Raw genomic sequence first — 16731 nt, 5'->3', positions numbered from 1 at the left:
AATCGCCAAATTTGTTTGGTCAGATTTTAGAGCAGGTATTAGAGGGACTGATCCTTTCCCCAGCCCTAAAACTCATACAGTATGTGGATGACCTCCTGTTGTCTGGACCCACAGAAGCGGAGGTCATAGCGGGAACAAATACCCTTCTGAATTATTTGGCAGGACAGGGACTAAGGGTGAGCCAGAAGAAGCTCCAATATGCAGAAAGAGAGGTTAAGTATCTGGGACACTTGATAAGCCAGGGACAGAAGAGAATAAGTCCGGAAAGGGTGAGGGGAATAGTTGAACTGGGACTCCCGGGAACTAAGAGAGAGCTACGAATGTTTTTGGGACTCTTAGGTTATTGCCGATTATGGATAGATGGCTATGCCCCCCTAACCAAGGGTCTGTACCTAAAACTTGTAGAGGGGGCTCCTAACAAAATCCAGTGGGACGAGAAAGAGGAGGAACTAATTGAGACCCTGAAACAGAAATTGATGACCGCGCCAGTCTTGAGCTTGCCAGATTTCAGTAAGGCATTCAGACTCTTTGTAAATGCGAAACAGGGAACCGCCCTCGGCGTTTTAACCCAAGATTGGGGGGGAAAAAGGAAGCCAGTGGCATTCTTATCAAAGATACTGGACCCAGTTTCCCGAGGCTGGCCAGAATGTGTCCAGGCGGTGGCTGCCACGGCCAAATTGGTGGAAGAAAGTAGGAAGCTGACATTTGGGGCACCCTTGACGGTCATTACCCCCCACCAGGTTAGGACTATTTTAAATCAGAGGGCTGGGAGATGGCTGACGGACTCAAGAATCTTGAAGTATGAGGCCATTTTGCTAGATCGGGACGATCTTAAGATAGAGGTCAATTCCTGTCAGAACCCAGCTGAATTCCTCTGGAAGGGGGAAGAAGGCGAGGGACTCGAACATTGCTGTTCGGACGTAATAGATCTCCAGAGTAAGGTAAGGGAGGATCTAAGGGACTCCCCTCTTCACACTGGAAAGCGATGGTATATAGATGGATCCTCCCGGGTGGTAAACGGAAAAAGGCATAATGGATACGCGATCATTAGTGAAGCTGGCTGGAATTTGGTAGAAAGGGGGCGACTGCCTAATGTCTGGTCTGCCCAGACATGTGAATTATATGCTCTACACCGGGCTCTCAAGGGCTTAGAGGGATTGATAGGGACCATCTACACCGACTCCAAGTATGCGTTCGGGGTGGTACACACTTTTGGAAAAATTTGGAAGGAAAGGGGAATGATAAATAGTAGGGGAAAAGAATTGATACATGAGGAATTGGTTACTAAAATATTAAAAGACCTGCTGGGGCCACGGGAAATTGCTGTGGTCCATGTAAAAGGACACCAGAGAGACAATGGGATAGAGACAAAGGGGAACCAGTTGGCGGACGAACAAGCAAAATTGGCAGGGACGGAGGAGGAGATAGTGGACTGCTTGGTCTGGGTGCCCCAAGTGTCTGAAGTAATAGAAACACCAGCATTTAGCGAAAAGGAAGAAGCCGAGCTAAAATCACTTGGGGGTCAGAAAGATGAAAGAGGGAAATGGACATTACCCGATGGTCGACAACTATTAAACCGACCGATGACCAGAGACATAATTAGTCATCTCCATCGGGGAGGACACTGGGGGACACAGGCGATGTGCGATGCATTTCTGCGTCAGTAAGCACATCCCGGTTTATACACTGTGGCTAAGCAAGTCACGAAAGATTGTGTAATTTGTCGGAAGATAAATAAAAAAGGACTGAGACAGAATACGAAGCAAGGAGGGAGAAGCCCAGCCTATAGGCCCTTCGAGTATATCCAAGTGGATTATACCGAACTCCCCCCCATAGGGCGCCTGAAATATCTTTTGGTAATAGTGGACCACTTGACAGGGTGGGTTGAGGCGTACCCAACCGCCACAGCATCGGCGACACAGGTTAGCAAGGTCCTTCTCGAACAAATTATCCCACGATACGGACTCCCCCGGGCCATCGATTCAGACCAGGGGAGCCAGTTTACGTCCACTGTCCTACAGAACATAGTGCGGGCAGTGGGGGTAAGCTGGGATTTCCACACCCCTTGGCATCCCCCGTCCTCGGGCAAGGTGGAAAGAATGAATCAGACTATTAAAAAACAGCTGACAAAACTCAGGACAGAGACCGGGTTGCCCTGGACCAAGTGCCTTCCCCTTGCCTTGCTGCAAATACGAACGCAGCCACGGCAGGACTTGGGGGTGTCCCCATACGAAATAATGTTCGGTCTCCCCTTTAATGGGCCAAAAGGGGAACTCCCCACATTCGAGTCCCGCGATGTATTTGTGCATAAATATGTTGAGGTCCTGGGGTCTGCTCTATCTCATTTACGCCAACAGGGACTCCTGGCACAGACACCACCTCTCGAGTTTGCGATACACACCATCAAGCCAGGGCATTGGGTCCTAATCAAGAACTGGAAACTCCGGACTTTAGAACCGATCTGGGATGGTCCCTACTTAGTACTTCTGACCACGGAAACGGCTATCCGCACAGCTGAGAAAGGCTGGACGCATTACACTCGAGTGAAAGGACCGGTGCCAGAACCAGCAGAAGAAGTGCCTACTCCTGGCCACCACACCGCGAAGAACTGATTGGACTTGATTTTTGATATGTCAATTTGGGCAATATACGGCAATAGCGGGATGTTACTAATAATATGTTTACTCTATGGGGGCATAGGTGCTGGGCAGGCGGCCCAAGTGTACTCCCTTACTATAATCCAATCACCCCAGGCACAGGTAATTGAGATCGACCTCTGTCGAATGGTACCCTGCAAAGACGACCTTACGGGGCAGAAGAGATACCAGGGGAGGGAAATAGAATTACTTGTCTTCGATAAGAACCCAAAGTGTACTAAAAATGAACAGGGGAAAGTAGAATCTTGTCAAGTAGGGGGGTTAAATGAAGACGTTAAGTTAAGGATTCGCGAGAAAGTATCACTGGTTCCACGGAAGATCTTTCCCAGAGACTGTAAGCTAAACCAATGTAACCCCCTCTACCTCACCATAAAAAAGTCAGACGACGGTGGGACAGAGGGCCTCGACGGACAAGTTTTTGGGGTCAAGATCAAGGAACACACAGGGAGGGTGGGGGCGGCCCTGTGTTGTGTGCGGGTTACAGTCAAAAATGCCGAAACCAGGAACTCCTCCGCCCCTAGCCGGGGAGTCTCGGGAGAAGTCAGGGTAGTGGAGGTAAAGGATTTAAGAGAGACCATTGAAATAGAAACGGGATTCAGGGAAGCGAACACCTGGATAGAATGGGTCAAATATACAGTACAAAGTGTCGGAAAAGGTAACTGTTATGCGTGCACCAGTAGCCGGCCAACTCCCCAGGTGGTCCCATTCCCGCTGGGATGGGATAAAGAACCAGCTGAAATGGAGTGTATGGTGAAACTGTATCAAAACAGAGAGGCTTGGGGAGACCCCACTTGTCGCTCCTTGAGCCTGACATTTCCCCCAATCAAACTGAACAGGGCGTCTCAACCCCCCCCTTTTTCCGGAGTAACGGGGATACATCACACCTGTATCACCCGGACTGGGGATGGATTGGACAGGGAAGTGGGAAGCTTCGATAGGTGTGGAACAGTTAAGGAAGTCAGCGACACCACCGAGGGAGGAAACTACTCCCAAATCCAGGTACCTAGAGCTGATCTATGGTGGTACTGTGGAGGGAGGACTTTGAGACCCATTTTACCTCAGAAATGGAAGGGCACTTGTGCACTTATCCAATTGGCCGTACCCTTTACCCTGGCATTCGAACATCAGGGACCCCGTGGAAAAGAACGAGGGAAAAGGAGCCTCCCGGGTTCTTTTGATGAACGAATATATCTGGACGCCATAGGGGTCCCTAGGGGGGTCCCTGATGAGTACAAAGCCAGGAGCCAGATAGCAGCAGGATTTGAATCCCTGTTCTGGTGGGTGACTGTCAACAAGAATGTAGATTGGATCAACTATATCTATTATAATCAACAGAGGTTTGTTAATTATACCCGAAATGCGATAAGCGGGATAGCGGAACAATTGGACGCAACCAGCAGAATGGCCTGGGAAAACAGGCTAGCCCTGGACATGATTCTAGCAGAGAAAGGGGGGGTATGCGTCATGATAGGAACTGAATGCTGCACCTTTATCCCAAATAACACAGCTCCCGATGGGTCAATTACCCGAGCCCTCGAAGGGCTAACGACCCTAGCTAATGAACTAGCTGAGAACTCGGGTACAGACCTAGATCTCACTAGGTGGTTGGAAGCTTGGTTCGGCAAATGGAAAGGAGTAGTAATGTCCGTCCTTGTCTCTTTCATGGTAACGGCAGGGGTATTGGCCGCCCTAGGGTGTTGTATCATCCCTTGTGTTCGGGGGTTGGCTCAGCGGCTAATCGAAACAGCCCTGACTAGGGGGGATGTCCTGAATGGAAAAGTGATAAATATGAATTTAGAGACGGAAGAGAGGATAAGCCTCTTAGGCGATAAAACTCTGGATGAACAGGCCCACGACCTGCTGGAACGCCTGGAACACCAGAAGAATGTCAAAAATTACAAAGCGTAAGAAAAACAGGGGGGATTGTGAGGGATGGTAGCGGTAGTGTAATTTTTGAGTCAAGCCATCTGGGGCGGAAACCATGACAGAACCGTTAGTGTAACCTGAGGGGTTAAACGCTAAGACCAGCAGATGATGAAACACGCAGAAAAAGAAGAAAAAAAACATGAGACTGGCAGGCGCCCGGGGTCTTCAGCATAGCCTAAAAGAGATTTACACCATATAAAATAAATGGGTAAGCAATTTACGGGACAATGAAAAAGAGTTAGCTGAATTGATGAGAGGTAAAACGATTTAAGCCTTAAAAGGGGTGATTGGATTAGAGTTAATGGGATGTCAACAAGGGAGGAGATCACCCAGTAAAGAGATTAAGGAGTGGTACCCAATAAAGAAAGGAGGGCTGTCCTATTGTTATCTAGGAAAAATGTATATAAACTATGATTGTGTAAAGCAAGGTGTGTGTACCCACGGGACGGCACCCTTTCTTGCAAGATCGAATAAACTGACAGTTAGCTGAACTCATCCGTGTAGTTGATTCAAGGGGGGGAATCATAAAGTGAGTATCTGACCGTTTCTCACAGTTTCAACATGCTGGAGACATCAAGTAGTTGAGATACTTCCAGAAATTTATTCAGTTTTTTTCCAAAATTAATCAGTTCAGCATCCAGAAAAATATTCTACATATCTTTGAGGTGGTACAGTGGTTAGCACTGCTCCCTCAACACCAGGAGCCCAAGTTTGATTCTGGCCTTGGGTGTCTGTGTGGAGTTTGCATGTTCCCCCAGTATCTGCGAGGGTTTCCTCTGGATTCCTCTCAGTCCAAAGGTGTGTAGGTTAGACTACCCATGGTAAATGTGTGTGGTTTCAGGGATAGGGTGGGGGAAAAGGGCTTGGGTAAGACACACTGTCAGAGTTGGTGTAGACTCAATGGGCTGAATGGCCTCTTCTGCACTGTCGGGACTGTATGATTAACTCCAAGATGAGGGATTTCTTTATTTGAGGGCAGTTTTACCTTTTCTGCATCCGTTTTCTTCATTACGTCTCTGACGTCATTCTCAAGCCATCTTTTCATAATCAAGTGTGACTTGATAGCAACTTGGGAGACCCTGGTCTCAGAATTGCCATTAGAAACTTATTTTTGAGATCAGGGATCCAAGCTTGCATACAAAAATAACCTACTCAGTGAGGAGCCATGAATTTTCAAGAGTATCTACTCAGTAAAGACCAAAGTTGAGTTACAGAGGTTTACAGCATGGAAACAGGCCTTTTGGTCCAACTTGTCCATACTGCCCAGTTTTTACCACTTAGTCCCAATTGCTTGCATTTGGCCCATATCCCTCTATACTAATCTTAGCCACGTAACTGTCTAAATGCTTTTTAAAAGACAAAATTGTACCCGCTTCTATCTCGGACAGCTCATTCCAGACATACTCAAAATTGCCCCTTTTGTATCTCTCCCCTTAAATCTATGCCCTCCAGTTTTAGACTCTCCTACTATTGGGAAAAGATGTTGAATATCTACCTCATCTATGTCCCTCATTATTTTATTGGTGTCTGTAAGATCACCCCCAAGTTTTGCACGCTCCAGAGAAAAAAGTCCGCGTTCATCCAGCCTCTCCTTATACCTCAAACCATCCTAGTAAATCTTCTCTACACTCTTTCTAGTTTAATAGCCTTGCTATAATAGGATGACCAGAACTGTACACAGTAATCCAAGTGTGGCCTTACCAATGTCTTGTACAACTTTAACAAGACATCCCAACTCCTGTATTCAATGTTCTGACTAATGAAACCCAACATGCCAAATGCCTTCTTCATCACCCTGTCCACCTATCACTCCACTTTCAAAGGAGCTAAGAACCTGCAACCCTAGCTTTTTTTGTTCTTTAACTTTCCCCAACACCCTATAATTAACTGAAGTCCTGCCCTGGTTCGATCTACCAAAATTCACCACCTTACTTTACCCAAATTAAACTCCATCTGCCAATCATCAACCTACTGGCCCAATTGATCAACATCCTGTTGCAATCCTAAACAACCACCTTCCTTGTTCACTGTGCCACCAATCTTAGTGTCATCTGCAAACTTACTAACCACGCCTCCTAAATTCTCATCCAAATCATTATTTTAATGATAAATAACAATGGTCCCAGCACCGATCCTTGAGGCACACCACTGGTCACAGGCTTCCAGTTTTAAAAACAACCCTTACAACTATCCTTTTGCCTTCTGTCATTGGCCAATTTTGTATCCAATTGCCTACCTCACCCCAAGTCCCGTGAGATTTAACCTTATGCAACAACCTACCTTGTGGTACCTTGTCAAAGGCCTTGCTAAAGTCCATGTAGACAACATCAACTGCATTGCCTTCATCTATCTTCTTGGTTATCCTTTCAAAAAACTCAAATTTGTGATACACGATTTTCTATTCACAAGGCCAAGCTGACCGTCCCTAATCAGTCTTTGTCTCTCCAAATGCCTATAGATCCTGAAAATTGTTAAACAGTTTCAGCAACTAGATTTCTTTCCCCAGAAAACCCAATACAATTTGTTTACTGCTACATTCTTCGCATTGCCACCACTATTTGAAGCTGCAACATTTGCTAAATGATAAATCAAATCTAATAATCACACTGTATAAAATCAAACCTCTCTAAACAGCTATTCTTAAAACCACATTTTCTTCTCTCCTAAAATCTAAAGGTGCTACAGTTAGTACACTATTCTCTCAATTGCAATGCTACTTCTGTATGTCAGAGCATTTACAGCAAGTTGGCCCATCAAGTTCATGTCATGCCCCGGCCCCATGGAGCAATCCAATCAGTTGGAATGATCCGATCAATCACTTCTCCATTCGGTCACTGTAATCCTGGAAGTTTACTCTCTTCCTTTCCTTTTTGAAATCACTGATTGTTTCCACATTCACTATTGTGGCCAGCGAGTTCCAGCTCCATTAAAAAAATTTTCCTCTCATTCCCCTGCATCTCTAACCCAGCATGTTAAATCCTTAGTCCTTGTACCATCAGAAAGTGAAGATGTTTTCCTGGTCTACCTTTATCTGTTGTAATCTCATACACCTCTATCAAAACTCTCTTCAAACTCCTTTGCTCCAAGGAGAACAATCCTTAGTTTTTCGACATAACCTTGTTAACATAAAACCACTGCCCCCCTCCCACCACCCACCCCCCCCTCAATCCCTGGAACCATTCTGGTAAATTTCCTCTGCACACTCAAAGGACATTTGCATCCTTCTGAAAATGTGATGACCAGAACTAAACACAACAGAGTATTGGACTCAGTTTTGTTAACCAATCTTTTATATGGCACCTAGTCAGGCACTTTCTTGAAATCCATATGGACAACTACCACTGCGTTCCCTTCGTCAACCTTCAACGATATATTTCATCCAAAATAAAATTAGTCAAGCACAATCTGTCGTTTACAAATCGGAGCATCTCTTCTAAATTAACTCAAACCTCTACAAAAGCCTGTTGACTCTTTTCCCTGATAAGGATTCCAAAACCTTACCAACAACTGATGTTAGATTAATTAGCCTATGGTTGATAGGATTGAACTTGCACCCTTTCTTCAATAAGGGCGTCACATTTGCTGGTCTCCAATTTTCTGGCACCTCCCCCATATCTAGGGAATAGGACCCATTCCACCTCTTACTACTTACATGCTGGTCAAAGATTTTGAGTTCCTTTTTATGTCGATTACCATCCTATTCTCATACACTGCTTGCCGGTCCTACTTTAATTTTCCTTTTCATTTCCCCTCAACGTATTATATTTGATATAATTGTTTTTAAGTTGAAGCTATTAGACAGCCATGGAACTGGATCCTGCACACTCATAGAACATTACAGCGCAGAACAGGCCCTTCGGCCCACGATGTTGCGCCGACCAGTTAAAAAAAAACAATGACCCACTAATCTAAACCAATCCCTTTTCGTCCATAAACCTATCCACGGATCTCTTAAATGCCCCCAAACTAGGCGCATTTACAACCGCAGCAGGCAGGGCATTCCAATCCCTCACCACCCTCTGGGTAAAGAACCTACCCCTGACATCCGTCCTATAACTACCCCCCCTTAATTTAAAGCCATGCCCCCTCGTGCTAGCTTTCTCCATCCGAGGAAAAAGGCTATCACTATCCACCCTATCTAAACCTCTAATCATCTTATATGTTTCAATAAGATCCCCTCTCAGCCGCCTTCTTTTCAGCGAAAACAACCCCAAATCCCTCAGTCTCTCCTCATAGGACCTCCCCTCCATACCAGGCAACATTCTGGTAAACCTCCTCTGCACCCTCTCCAAAGCCTCCACATCCTTCCTGTAATGTGGGGACCAGAACTGCACACAGTACTCCAAGTGCGGCCGCACCAGAGTTGTGTACAGTTGCAACATGACGCTGCGACTCCTAAATTCAATCCCCCTACCAATAAACGCCAAGACACCGTATGCCTTCTTAACAACCTTATCTACTTGATTCCCAACTTTCAGGGATCTATGTACACATACACCTAGATCCCTCTGTTCATCCACACTATTCAAAGTCCTCCCGTTAGCCCTATACTCAACACATCTGTTATTCCTACCAAAGTGAATCAGGAAAAGATTCACAAAGAACACACATGTACAGTATCTTATTTTGACAATCATGACAAGGCAGTCCTTGGATTAGGCAACGTGAACACGTCCAAGGAATGTCATGCTGCACCAGATATACAAGTATTGCAATTTAGTTTCTGGTTTTGATAATGGAGCCTATTTGGGTGCCAGATCCTGCAATAATTGGAGGGGGGAAGAAAAGATGATAAAGTGACAATGTGTTAGACTCACCAGTATAAGTTAAGTAAATAACACTCAGAAACACCACTCCAGCAGCAAGAGACACCCCCAAGAAAAACAGAGTCTGGAACTCCTGCTTCGTCAGCCTGTCTCTCAAATACTGCAAAAAGGCATATGCTTGCATCAGGGCAAATACACCTGAAAGAAACAGGAAGAGAAGTTAAAACGATTTGCATTCCCCTAATTAACAAGTACTGATATGTTCAAAATTCAACAACATTGTTTAATTAGTCCATTCGGGATACATTTCACAATGATTACTAATTAAATCTGATCAAAAGCAAGGTTCTTTTAAAAACATTTGGCTATTCGAGGCATTTTGGACATTCAAAGTTACCAGGATACAAGGTTTCACAGTGGGTACAAGGGAATCCTCCCTGATCTAGTTAGTGGAAAACTGAGAGTTACATAGCAACTAAACTTTGGTTAAATAAACCTATTAACTTTATTAAACCTTTTGATGGCTTTTATCAATAAATTTAAAAATTTGGTAGTAAATTTGTTTCACTTGTGATTAACATGTTTTATATTCATTACTGAACGTAAAAGCAAATTGCTGCGGATGCGGAATCTGAAACCAAAAGAGAAAATGCTGGGAAATCTCATACAGCATCTGTAAGGAGAGAAAAGAGCTCATGTTTCAAAGCTATGACAAAGGGTCATCTGGATTCGAAACGTCAGCTCTTTTCTCTCTTTACAGATGCTGCCAGAATTGAACATTTACTGTTCATTTCTAATGAGTGTAAGTACTAAATAGGAAAGTTTTAGGTTCAAACAGCCATTAAAACATACAGGCCTAAAATAAACATTTTAACGTTGGTATACAGTTACTTTTAAAGGGGAGAAATGAAAAAGTTTGAAGGCATTGGTAGCCCTTAAAATGGGTACATTCAAAAGCATTTTGTTGTCCTAAGTATGTCATACCCTCAAGTTAGTAGGAGGTGACTAGGGTAGTGATCACAAGGATCAGTGCTGCAGCCTTAACTGTTTACAATCTAAATGACCTAGACAAAAGAGTCTGAGAGCAATGTATCTAAGTTCTGGAATGGTGGAATGCATGAACCTAACCCTTAAGAATGCCCTGGCCAAGGCCATGCGAATGTCAGGAAAATGTGGACAGAAGTATTGCCCACTATTTTAACGAGGCTACCACAAACCAGACAACCGGATTAACCCCTTATGAACTGATGACAGGAAGGGCGATGCAATTACCAGAAAACAACATGGGACATGTAGGTCCACTAAAAGACAAAATCAAAAGATATATTTTGGAACTAAGCGCCCAACTGAAAGGGATGCGTAAATTAATAAAAGAAAATCAGGAAGAAAGAGACGCAGAGAGAGTTTGAAATGCTCCCTGACATTCCAACAGTGGGAAGTTGTGTCATGGTAAAAACATCACCTGATAAGCCAGGGTTTGCATCAAAATGGAATGGGCCATATGAAGTTAAAGTTAATGGAGACACCTGTGCCTGTCTAGACATAAGAGAGAAAGGTGGATGAAAACATCCACAAACATAGCCTATGAAGAGAGACTAAATAGACTGGGTCTGTACTCGTTGGAGTTTAGAAGGCTGAGGGGGGATCTTATAGAGATGTATAAGATAATGAAGGGGATGGATAGGGTAGAGGTAGAGAGATTCTTCCCACTTAGAAAGGACAGCAGGACTAGGGGGCACAGCCTCAAGATAAAGGGGAGGCGGTTTAGAACGGAGTTGAGGAGGAACTTCTTCACTCAAAGGGTGGTGAATCTCTGGAATTCTCTGCCCGTTGAAGTGGTGGAGGCTACCTCGCTAAATATATTTAAATCACGGGTAGATAGGTTTTTGACAGACAAGGGAATTAAGGGTTATGGGGAGAAAGCGGGAAAGTGGAACTGATCCACTTCAGATCAGCCATGATCTTATTGAATGGCGGGGCAGGCTCGAAGGGCTAGATGGCCTACTCCTGCTCCTATTTCTTATGTTCTTATTATGTTCTTACCCAACGATATTAAGCTAGGTGAAAATGTAAATTGTGAGGAGGACATTGAAGTTGCAAAGAAATATTGTCAAGTTAAATGAGTTGGCAATAAGATGGCCAATGGATTATAATTTAGGGAAACGTGAGGTTACTCATTTTGGTCATAAGAATGCCACAACAGAATATTTTTTAAAAGGCGTGAAAATTGTAAATGGTGATGTTCAGAGGGTAAATGGCAGGCTGGCCTTTATTTCAAAGAAATGGAGAATGAGAATACCCTTGTTACAGGACCCAACATGCAGCACTCCACTATTCTCAGCCTTTCAAATGGAGACTGCTGACAAACCGCACAGGATTCTGGTGAGACCATGCCTGGAGCATTATGTGCAGTTTAGATCCCCATATATAAGAAAAGATTCACAGTGTTTTCACTGAGGTGAAGTTTCACTAGATTGGTGACTGGGTTGGAAGGCTCTTCTGTGACAATGTGCTGAGTAAACTGGGCCTACATTCTCCAGAGTTTTGAATAATGAAAGGTGATCTCATTGCAGCATAAGATTCTGAAGGGTAAACAGAGGTTGTTTCCACTGGCTGGGAATCCAGAAGAGAGGGGCACAATCTTAAGACAGGGCGTCGATCACTTAGGATTCAAAGGGGAAATTTCTTCACATCAAAGAGCTGTGGATCTTTGGAATCATCTACCTCAAGGACAGTGGCTGTTTCATTGTTGAATATAATAAATGCTGAAATTGACAAATGTTTGGTGTCTCAAGGATTGAAATGGGGAGCAGGCAGGAAATTAGAGCTAAAGCTCAAGGTCAGCCATGATTGTACTGAATGGGAGAACAGGCTCAGTAGGTCCCACGGTAGACTCCTGCCCTTATCTCATGTTCTTGCATTTATGAGTAAGTGCAGTTTAAAGCAAATAATCTTGCTTGAAAGGGTTTGTGAACTCAGATTAAAACCTTGTCTCCTTTCAGATCTACTCAGGTTGAGTTGGTATGCTTATGTACAAACAGTGAGGAGCATTGAATAGCCACAGATATAGAGTATGTAGACAATCTGTTTGTATAGTATAGACCATTAACATTTTCAGATGCTTACAAGTTACATCAGAACTATATACATGGCCTCTTTGTACTGACTCAATCTTGAAAGCAAAACAATAATGATGCTGATAAGTAGTCTTATCTTAAAGATGCAGCATCTATGCTAAGTAATGTATCTGAACTTCCTGGGCATTCAACTTTGTTATATCAAGTAATTTTCTGATTAAAAGCAGAACTTAGCATAAATGTACAGGGAGAAACGAGCAAGTGACCTTGGGGAGAGAGTCCCTGATAGAAAATGTATGATACTCGCCTGTCAAGATTCGTACAGCTCAGGAAAGCAGTATTCAGAGTTAAAACACACTGTATTTGAAAATGAAGTCACTCACCTGCTGCTGCCATGTGTTCACTGGTTCGGATTGGTTGAAAGCCCACAAACGGTACTTGCATTGATAATATTAAGCCCACAATGTAGAAGGTGCTGTAAGCTGTGAAAAGAAGTAACAATGTACAAACATTATCACTGCTCCAAATTCAACTCTGCCAAAACATGCTTCAATTGGTTACATCCTATGAAAAGGTTATATATTCAAAACCGTTGGGATTCCAACAAATCCTCAATCTGCAGAACATGAACACTGTCGCAACCAAATGAACAACAAAAAAGTAAATTTGAAATATCAAGATGCCATGGAGCTAGAAACACAAAGCTTGCATAAAATGAGTAATTAAATATAGGCTTGTAAGGATTATAACTATCCATATTTCTAAAGATAATATCTGTAAATGGATTTTTCAAGAATCTAGAAGAGTAAAATCCTATCTCGCATAGAAATTAGAGCCACCTTCCATATAAGAAAGGTGATAAATTGTTTTCTTCTAATGCTACCCTATCTACTTCAGAGCTGCAAAAATAAATTTCCTCTTGTTACTTTGTATACAGGTGGGGGCTGACCCACCTTCAAAATAAAAAAGATAGGATTGAGAGCCAGCTAGCAAATAGTTATGTGTTGACTTGATTAATCAGGGTAAATTATTTTTTCAGATTAAAATATTAGCAAATCAATTGTTGAACGCCATATGGGATTTCAGAAGATATTAAACAAAGGATCCTTATTGCCTTTTCAAGGTAGATGCAGGAAATCCCATTGCATTGTTCAAAGAACAGGGGAGTTCTCTTGATGCCCTGGCCAACACTGATTCCTCACCAAAATATTAGATCATCCATCTCACTGTTGTTTGGGGGACCTTGCTGTCTGCAAGATGGCTGTTCCCTAGAACTACGACTACTCTTCAGAAGTACTACATTATAAGCGCGTGAAAGTTGAGATGTACATGCAGCTTCATTCCTTTCTTCACTATTACATTGAAAAATGCCTTTGTTACATTACAACTAATTTAATCAAAATGGATCATGCTCAACAGTTGACCTCATCTTTGTAATTCAAAAGCCCATTCAGACACTAGCTCTCTATTTGTTTTGCCACTAATATGCTGTTTACCATCAGAATCTGTAGAACCTGCTACAGAGACGCTCAACTTTCAAGATTGCTTCCAATTCTATTCTGCAAGCTGTTGCATATCTTAAGCCTGAATAAATCTTATCTGCAAATAATTCTGATCAAGAAATTTAGATTTACACAATAGTTTAGCAACATTATGACTGAGGTTGCAAGAACTATGGACACCTTACAAAGATGTCAGTGAGCAATTTAATTATTACTGTGATATGTCCATTTTTAAAGAATAAAGACTGATTGGCTATAGAGTTTTTGACTACATAGTGGAAAATATAGAATACACCTTTTCCTACTGAACCCATATTCAGCTGTTTACTATCAAGCATGGTAGCACTGGTGTAGTGGCAGTGTCCCTACTTAAAAAAAATCTGGAATCAAGAGTCTAATGATGACCATGAAACCACTGCCAATCGTCGTAAAAACCTATCTGGTCCTTTAGGGAGGGAAGTCGGCCATCCTTATCTGATGTGGCCCACGTGACTCTAGATCCACAGCAAGGTGGTTAACTCTTAAAAATATCTTCTGTAGTGACCTAAGTGAGGATAGGCAATAAATATTGTCAGTGATGCCCACATGCCATGAACAAATGAATAAATACCACTGTTCAATTCTATTGCTTGGGTTTCCTATAATTTCCACATAGTATAATCATAAAGCTCAGTGTTCCAGCTCTCAGAGCTCAGCATGAGAAAAATTCCAAGCACATCCTGGGGGATATCTCAGGGCATAACCAATTATTAGCAGCACTGCAAGAGACTAGTGAGAGGCTAACTCCCTTTGATTGCAGAATTGTGCACAGAAATGATGCATTAAAGAGATTGAAAGGATCATCCTCCAACAAAATAAAAATTCAATGTTTCTCAAGGCAGAGAAATAAGGAACAATACATTGACAGAAATACAAAGCCAACATGTATCGGGTCATACGGCATGCTTCAAGAACATTCAAAACATGCTGATGGTACTGCAAGTCACTGATGTGAAATATAATCCAAATTTCTTAAAGAACGTTGCTTTGAAAGCACAGAACATTGGGTTAAGTGAAATGGCATACACACCCTCACTGGATTAAAGCTATGGATAATCTTATGTTTGTTAAAAGTAATATTCTCAAAACATACAAAATTCTTACAGGGCTCCACAGAGTAGATGCAGGAAGGATGATTTCCTTGACTGGGAGGTCAAGAACCAGGGGATACAGTCTTAGAACAAGAGGTAGGCCATTTAGGTCTGAGAGGAGGAGGATTTTTTTTTAGTCACAAGTAGGCTTACATTAATACTGCAATCAAGTTACTGTGAAAATCCCTTAGTCGCCACACTGTGCCACCCCCAACTCAGGTGGTGGTGAATCTTTGGAATTCTCCACCCCAGCAGGCTATGGAGGCTCAGTATGTTCAAGACGAAGATTGATCGATTTCTAGATATTAAAGTATATGCGATAGTGCAGGAACTAACATTAAGGTACCTGATCAGTTTTGATCCAGTTGAATGGAGGGGCACATTCAGGGCCAAACAGACCACTCTTATGTTGCTATGAAAGATTACACTGGCAAACTTCCAGATTTTGATTCTTGTTTCACACAATTTTCAGTACCATTTAATAAGTTCAGTTTGCTGTTTCTGGGTTAAAAACGCTCGAGGGGGTAATTGTGGTCTCCACCAGGGAACTCAGGAAACAAGTGTTAAATGTTAATTAGTCCATTTCCTCCAGCTATTGAGGAAAGCAATTCCGTCATTTGAAGGGTATTTGTGCCATGTGCTTCTCAACAAGCTTTCAGTTAAATAGTCTGCTCCCTGTGCTTTTCCAATATTCCAGGTAATTTCACAGGCCCTTCACCTTCAAGTTATCATGTCCAGTATTAGTTTTGATTATATGCAAGCTGAAAGTGGTTTCGTCTGATATTCATTTTGTCTCATGCAATTCTTGAGAAAGAGACATGAAATAATAACACTGGCACAATGAAAACGTAACAGGTTGACCTATTGGCACGCAATGGCTTCCCACTGCTGGCTTCCTGATGATTCCCCCCTCCCCCAAATTGCCAGTCCCAACCACCCCCCCCCCCCCGCCCCCCGCAACCAAAGACACGGATTGCCGTGCAGAAGTTCCCCCTACCCACAACCATTGATCGGCCTATCCTCAGTCTGGCCCTGTCTCCCTTGGCAATGCCTGGTGCCTGATGGTCAGTGCCAAGCTAGCACTGCCCAAGGGGTATCCCCCTGCCCCTGACCCCTCAGGGTGGTCTTAATGCCCCTGCCCTCACCAGAGAGACATCACACCTGGTCCTCTTTGCTGGGGACCAATTTTAATCCCTGCTGGGGACAGAAATTTTAACTAGCACTAGTGAGATTCAAATGTGAATTTCAACATAATAATCAGTTTCACACTGTTTCCTGGCACGAGGCTGATTACGCCATTAAAAAAAAAAGGCCTGGGAAAGTCGCAACTGGCTGGATGCCAGTCACAAATCCCATTGCAGCCCTCCCACTGACATTTTCCACCATTCAAGTGGCACAGCAGGTTAGGAAAATCGTGCCCCACATCTAATGTTGGGCATTGTTTGCAAACAGACTAGTTGGGATACAGTCTGTACTTTGCCGATTGCAAACTGCAAAAGGGAGAGGCCATTTGATACAATTGTTAATCTCTGCGATTTAAGCCATACATACGTAGCATCACACTGGCACCGAAATTCATATACCACATTACTTGTGTGCGATGGGCGTAATGTTATTTTGGTTTGATGGTAGCATCCTGTTAGTGGCAAATAATACAAGTGTTGCTACTTCAT

General features: G+C 43.2%; 1 protein-coding gene across 1 annotated transcript in view; it reads right to left on the bottom strand.

Annotated features, from left to right (window-relative positions):
• Positions 1-16731, bottom strand: part of stt3b (STT3 oligosaccharyltransferase complex catalytic subunit B) — a 119444-nt gene that overhangs the window by 26211 nt on the left and 76502 nt on the right. Inside the window, exons 6-7 of the mRNA XM_080203610.1 lie at positions 12810-12908; positions 9401-9547 (exon numbers count right to left, since the gene is read on the bottom strand). Of these exons, the coding sequence (XP_080059736.1) occupies positions 9401-9547; positions 12810-12908 (246 nt within the window). The remainder of the gene's footprint in view (positions 1-9400; positions 9548-12809; positions 12909-16731) is intronic.

This window comes from Carcharhinus amblyrhynchos, chromosome 2 (assembly GCF_965287045.1).
Source record: "Carcharhinus amblyrhynchos chromosome 2, sCarAmb.v2.hapA, whole genome shotgun sequence".
Classification (NCBI taxonomy): Eukaryota; Metazoa; Chordata; class Chondrichthyes; order Carcharhiniformes; family Carcharhinidae; genus Carcharhinus; species Carcharhinus amblyrhynchos.
This window is presented reverse-complemented; position numbering and strand designations above follow the sequence as displayed.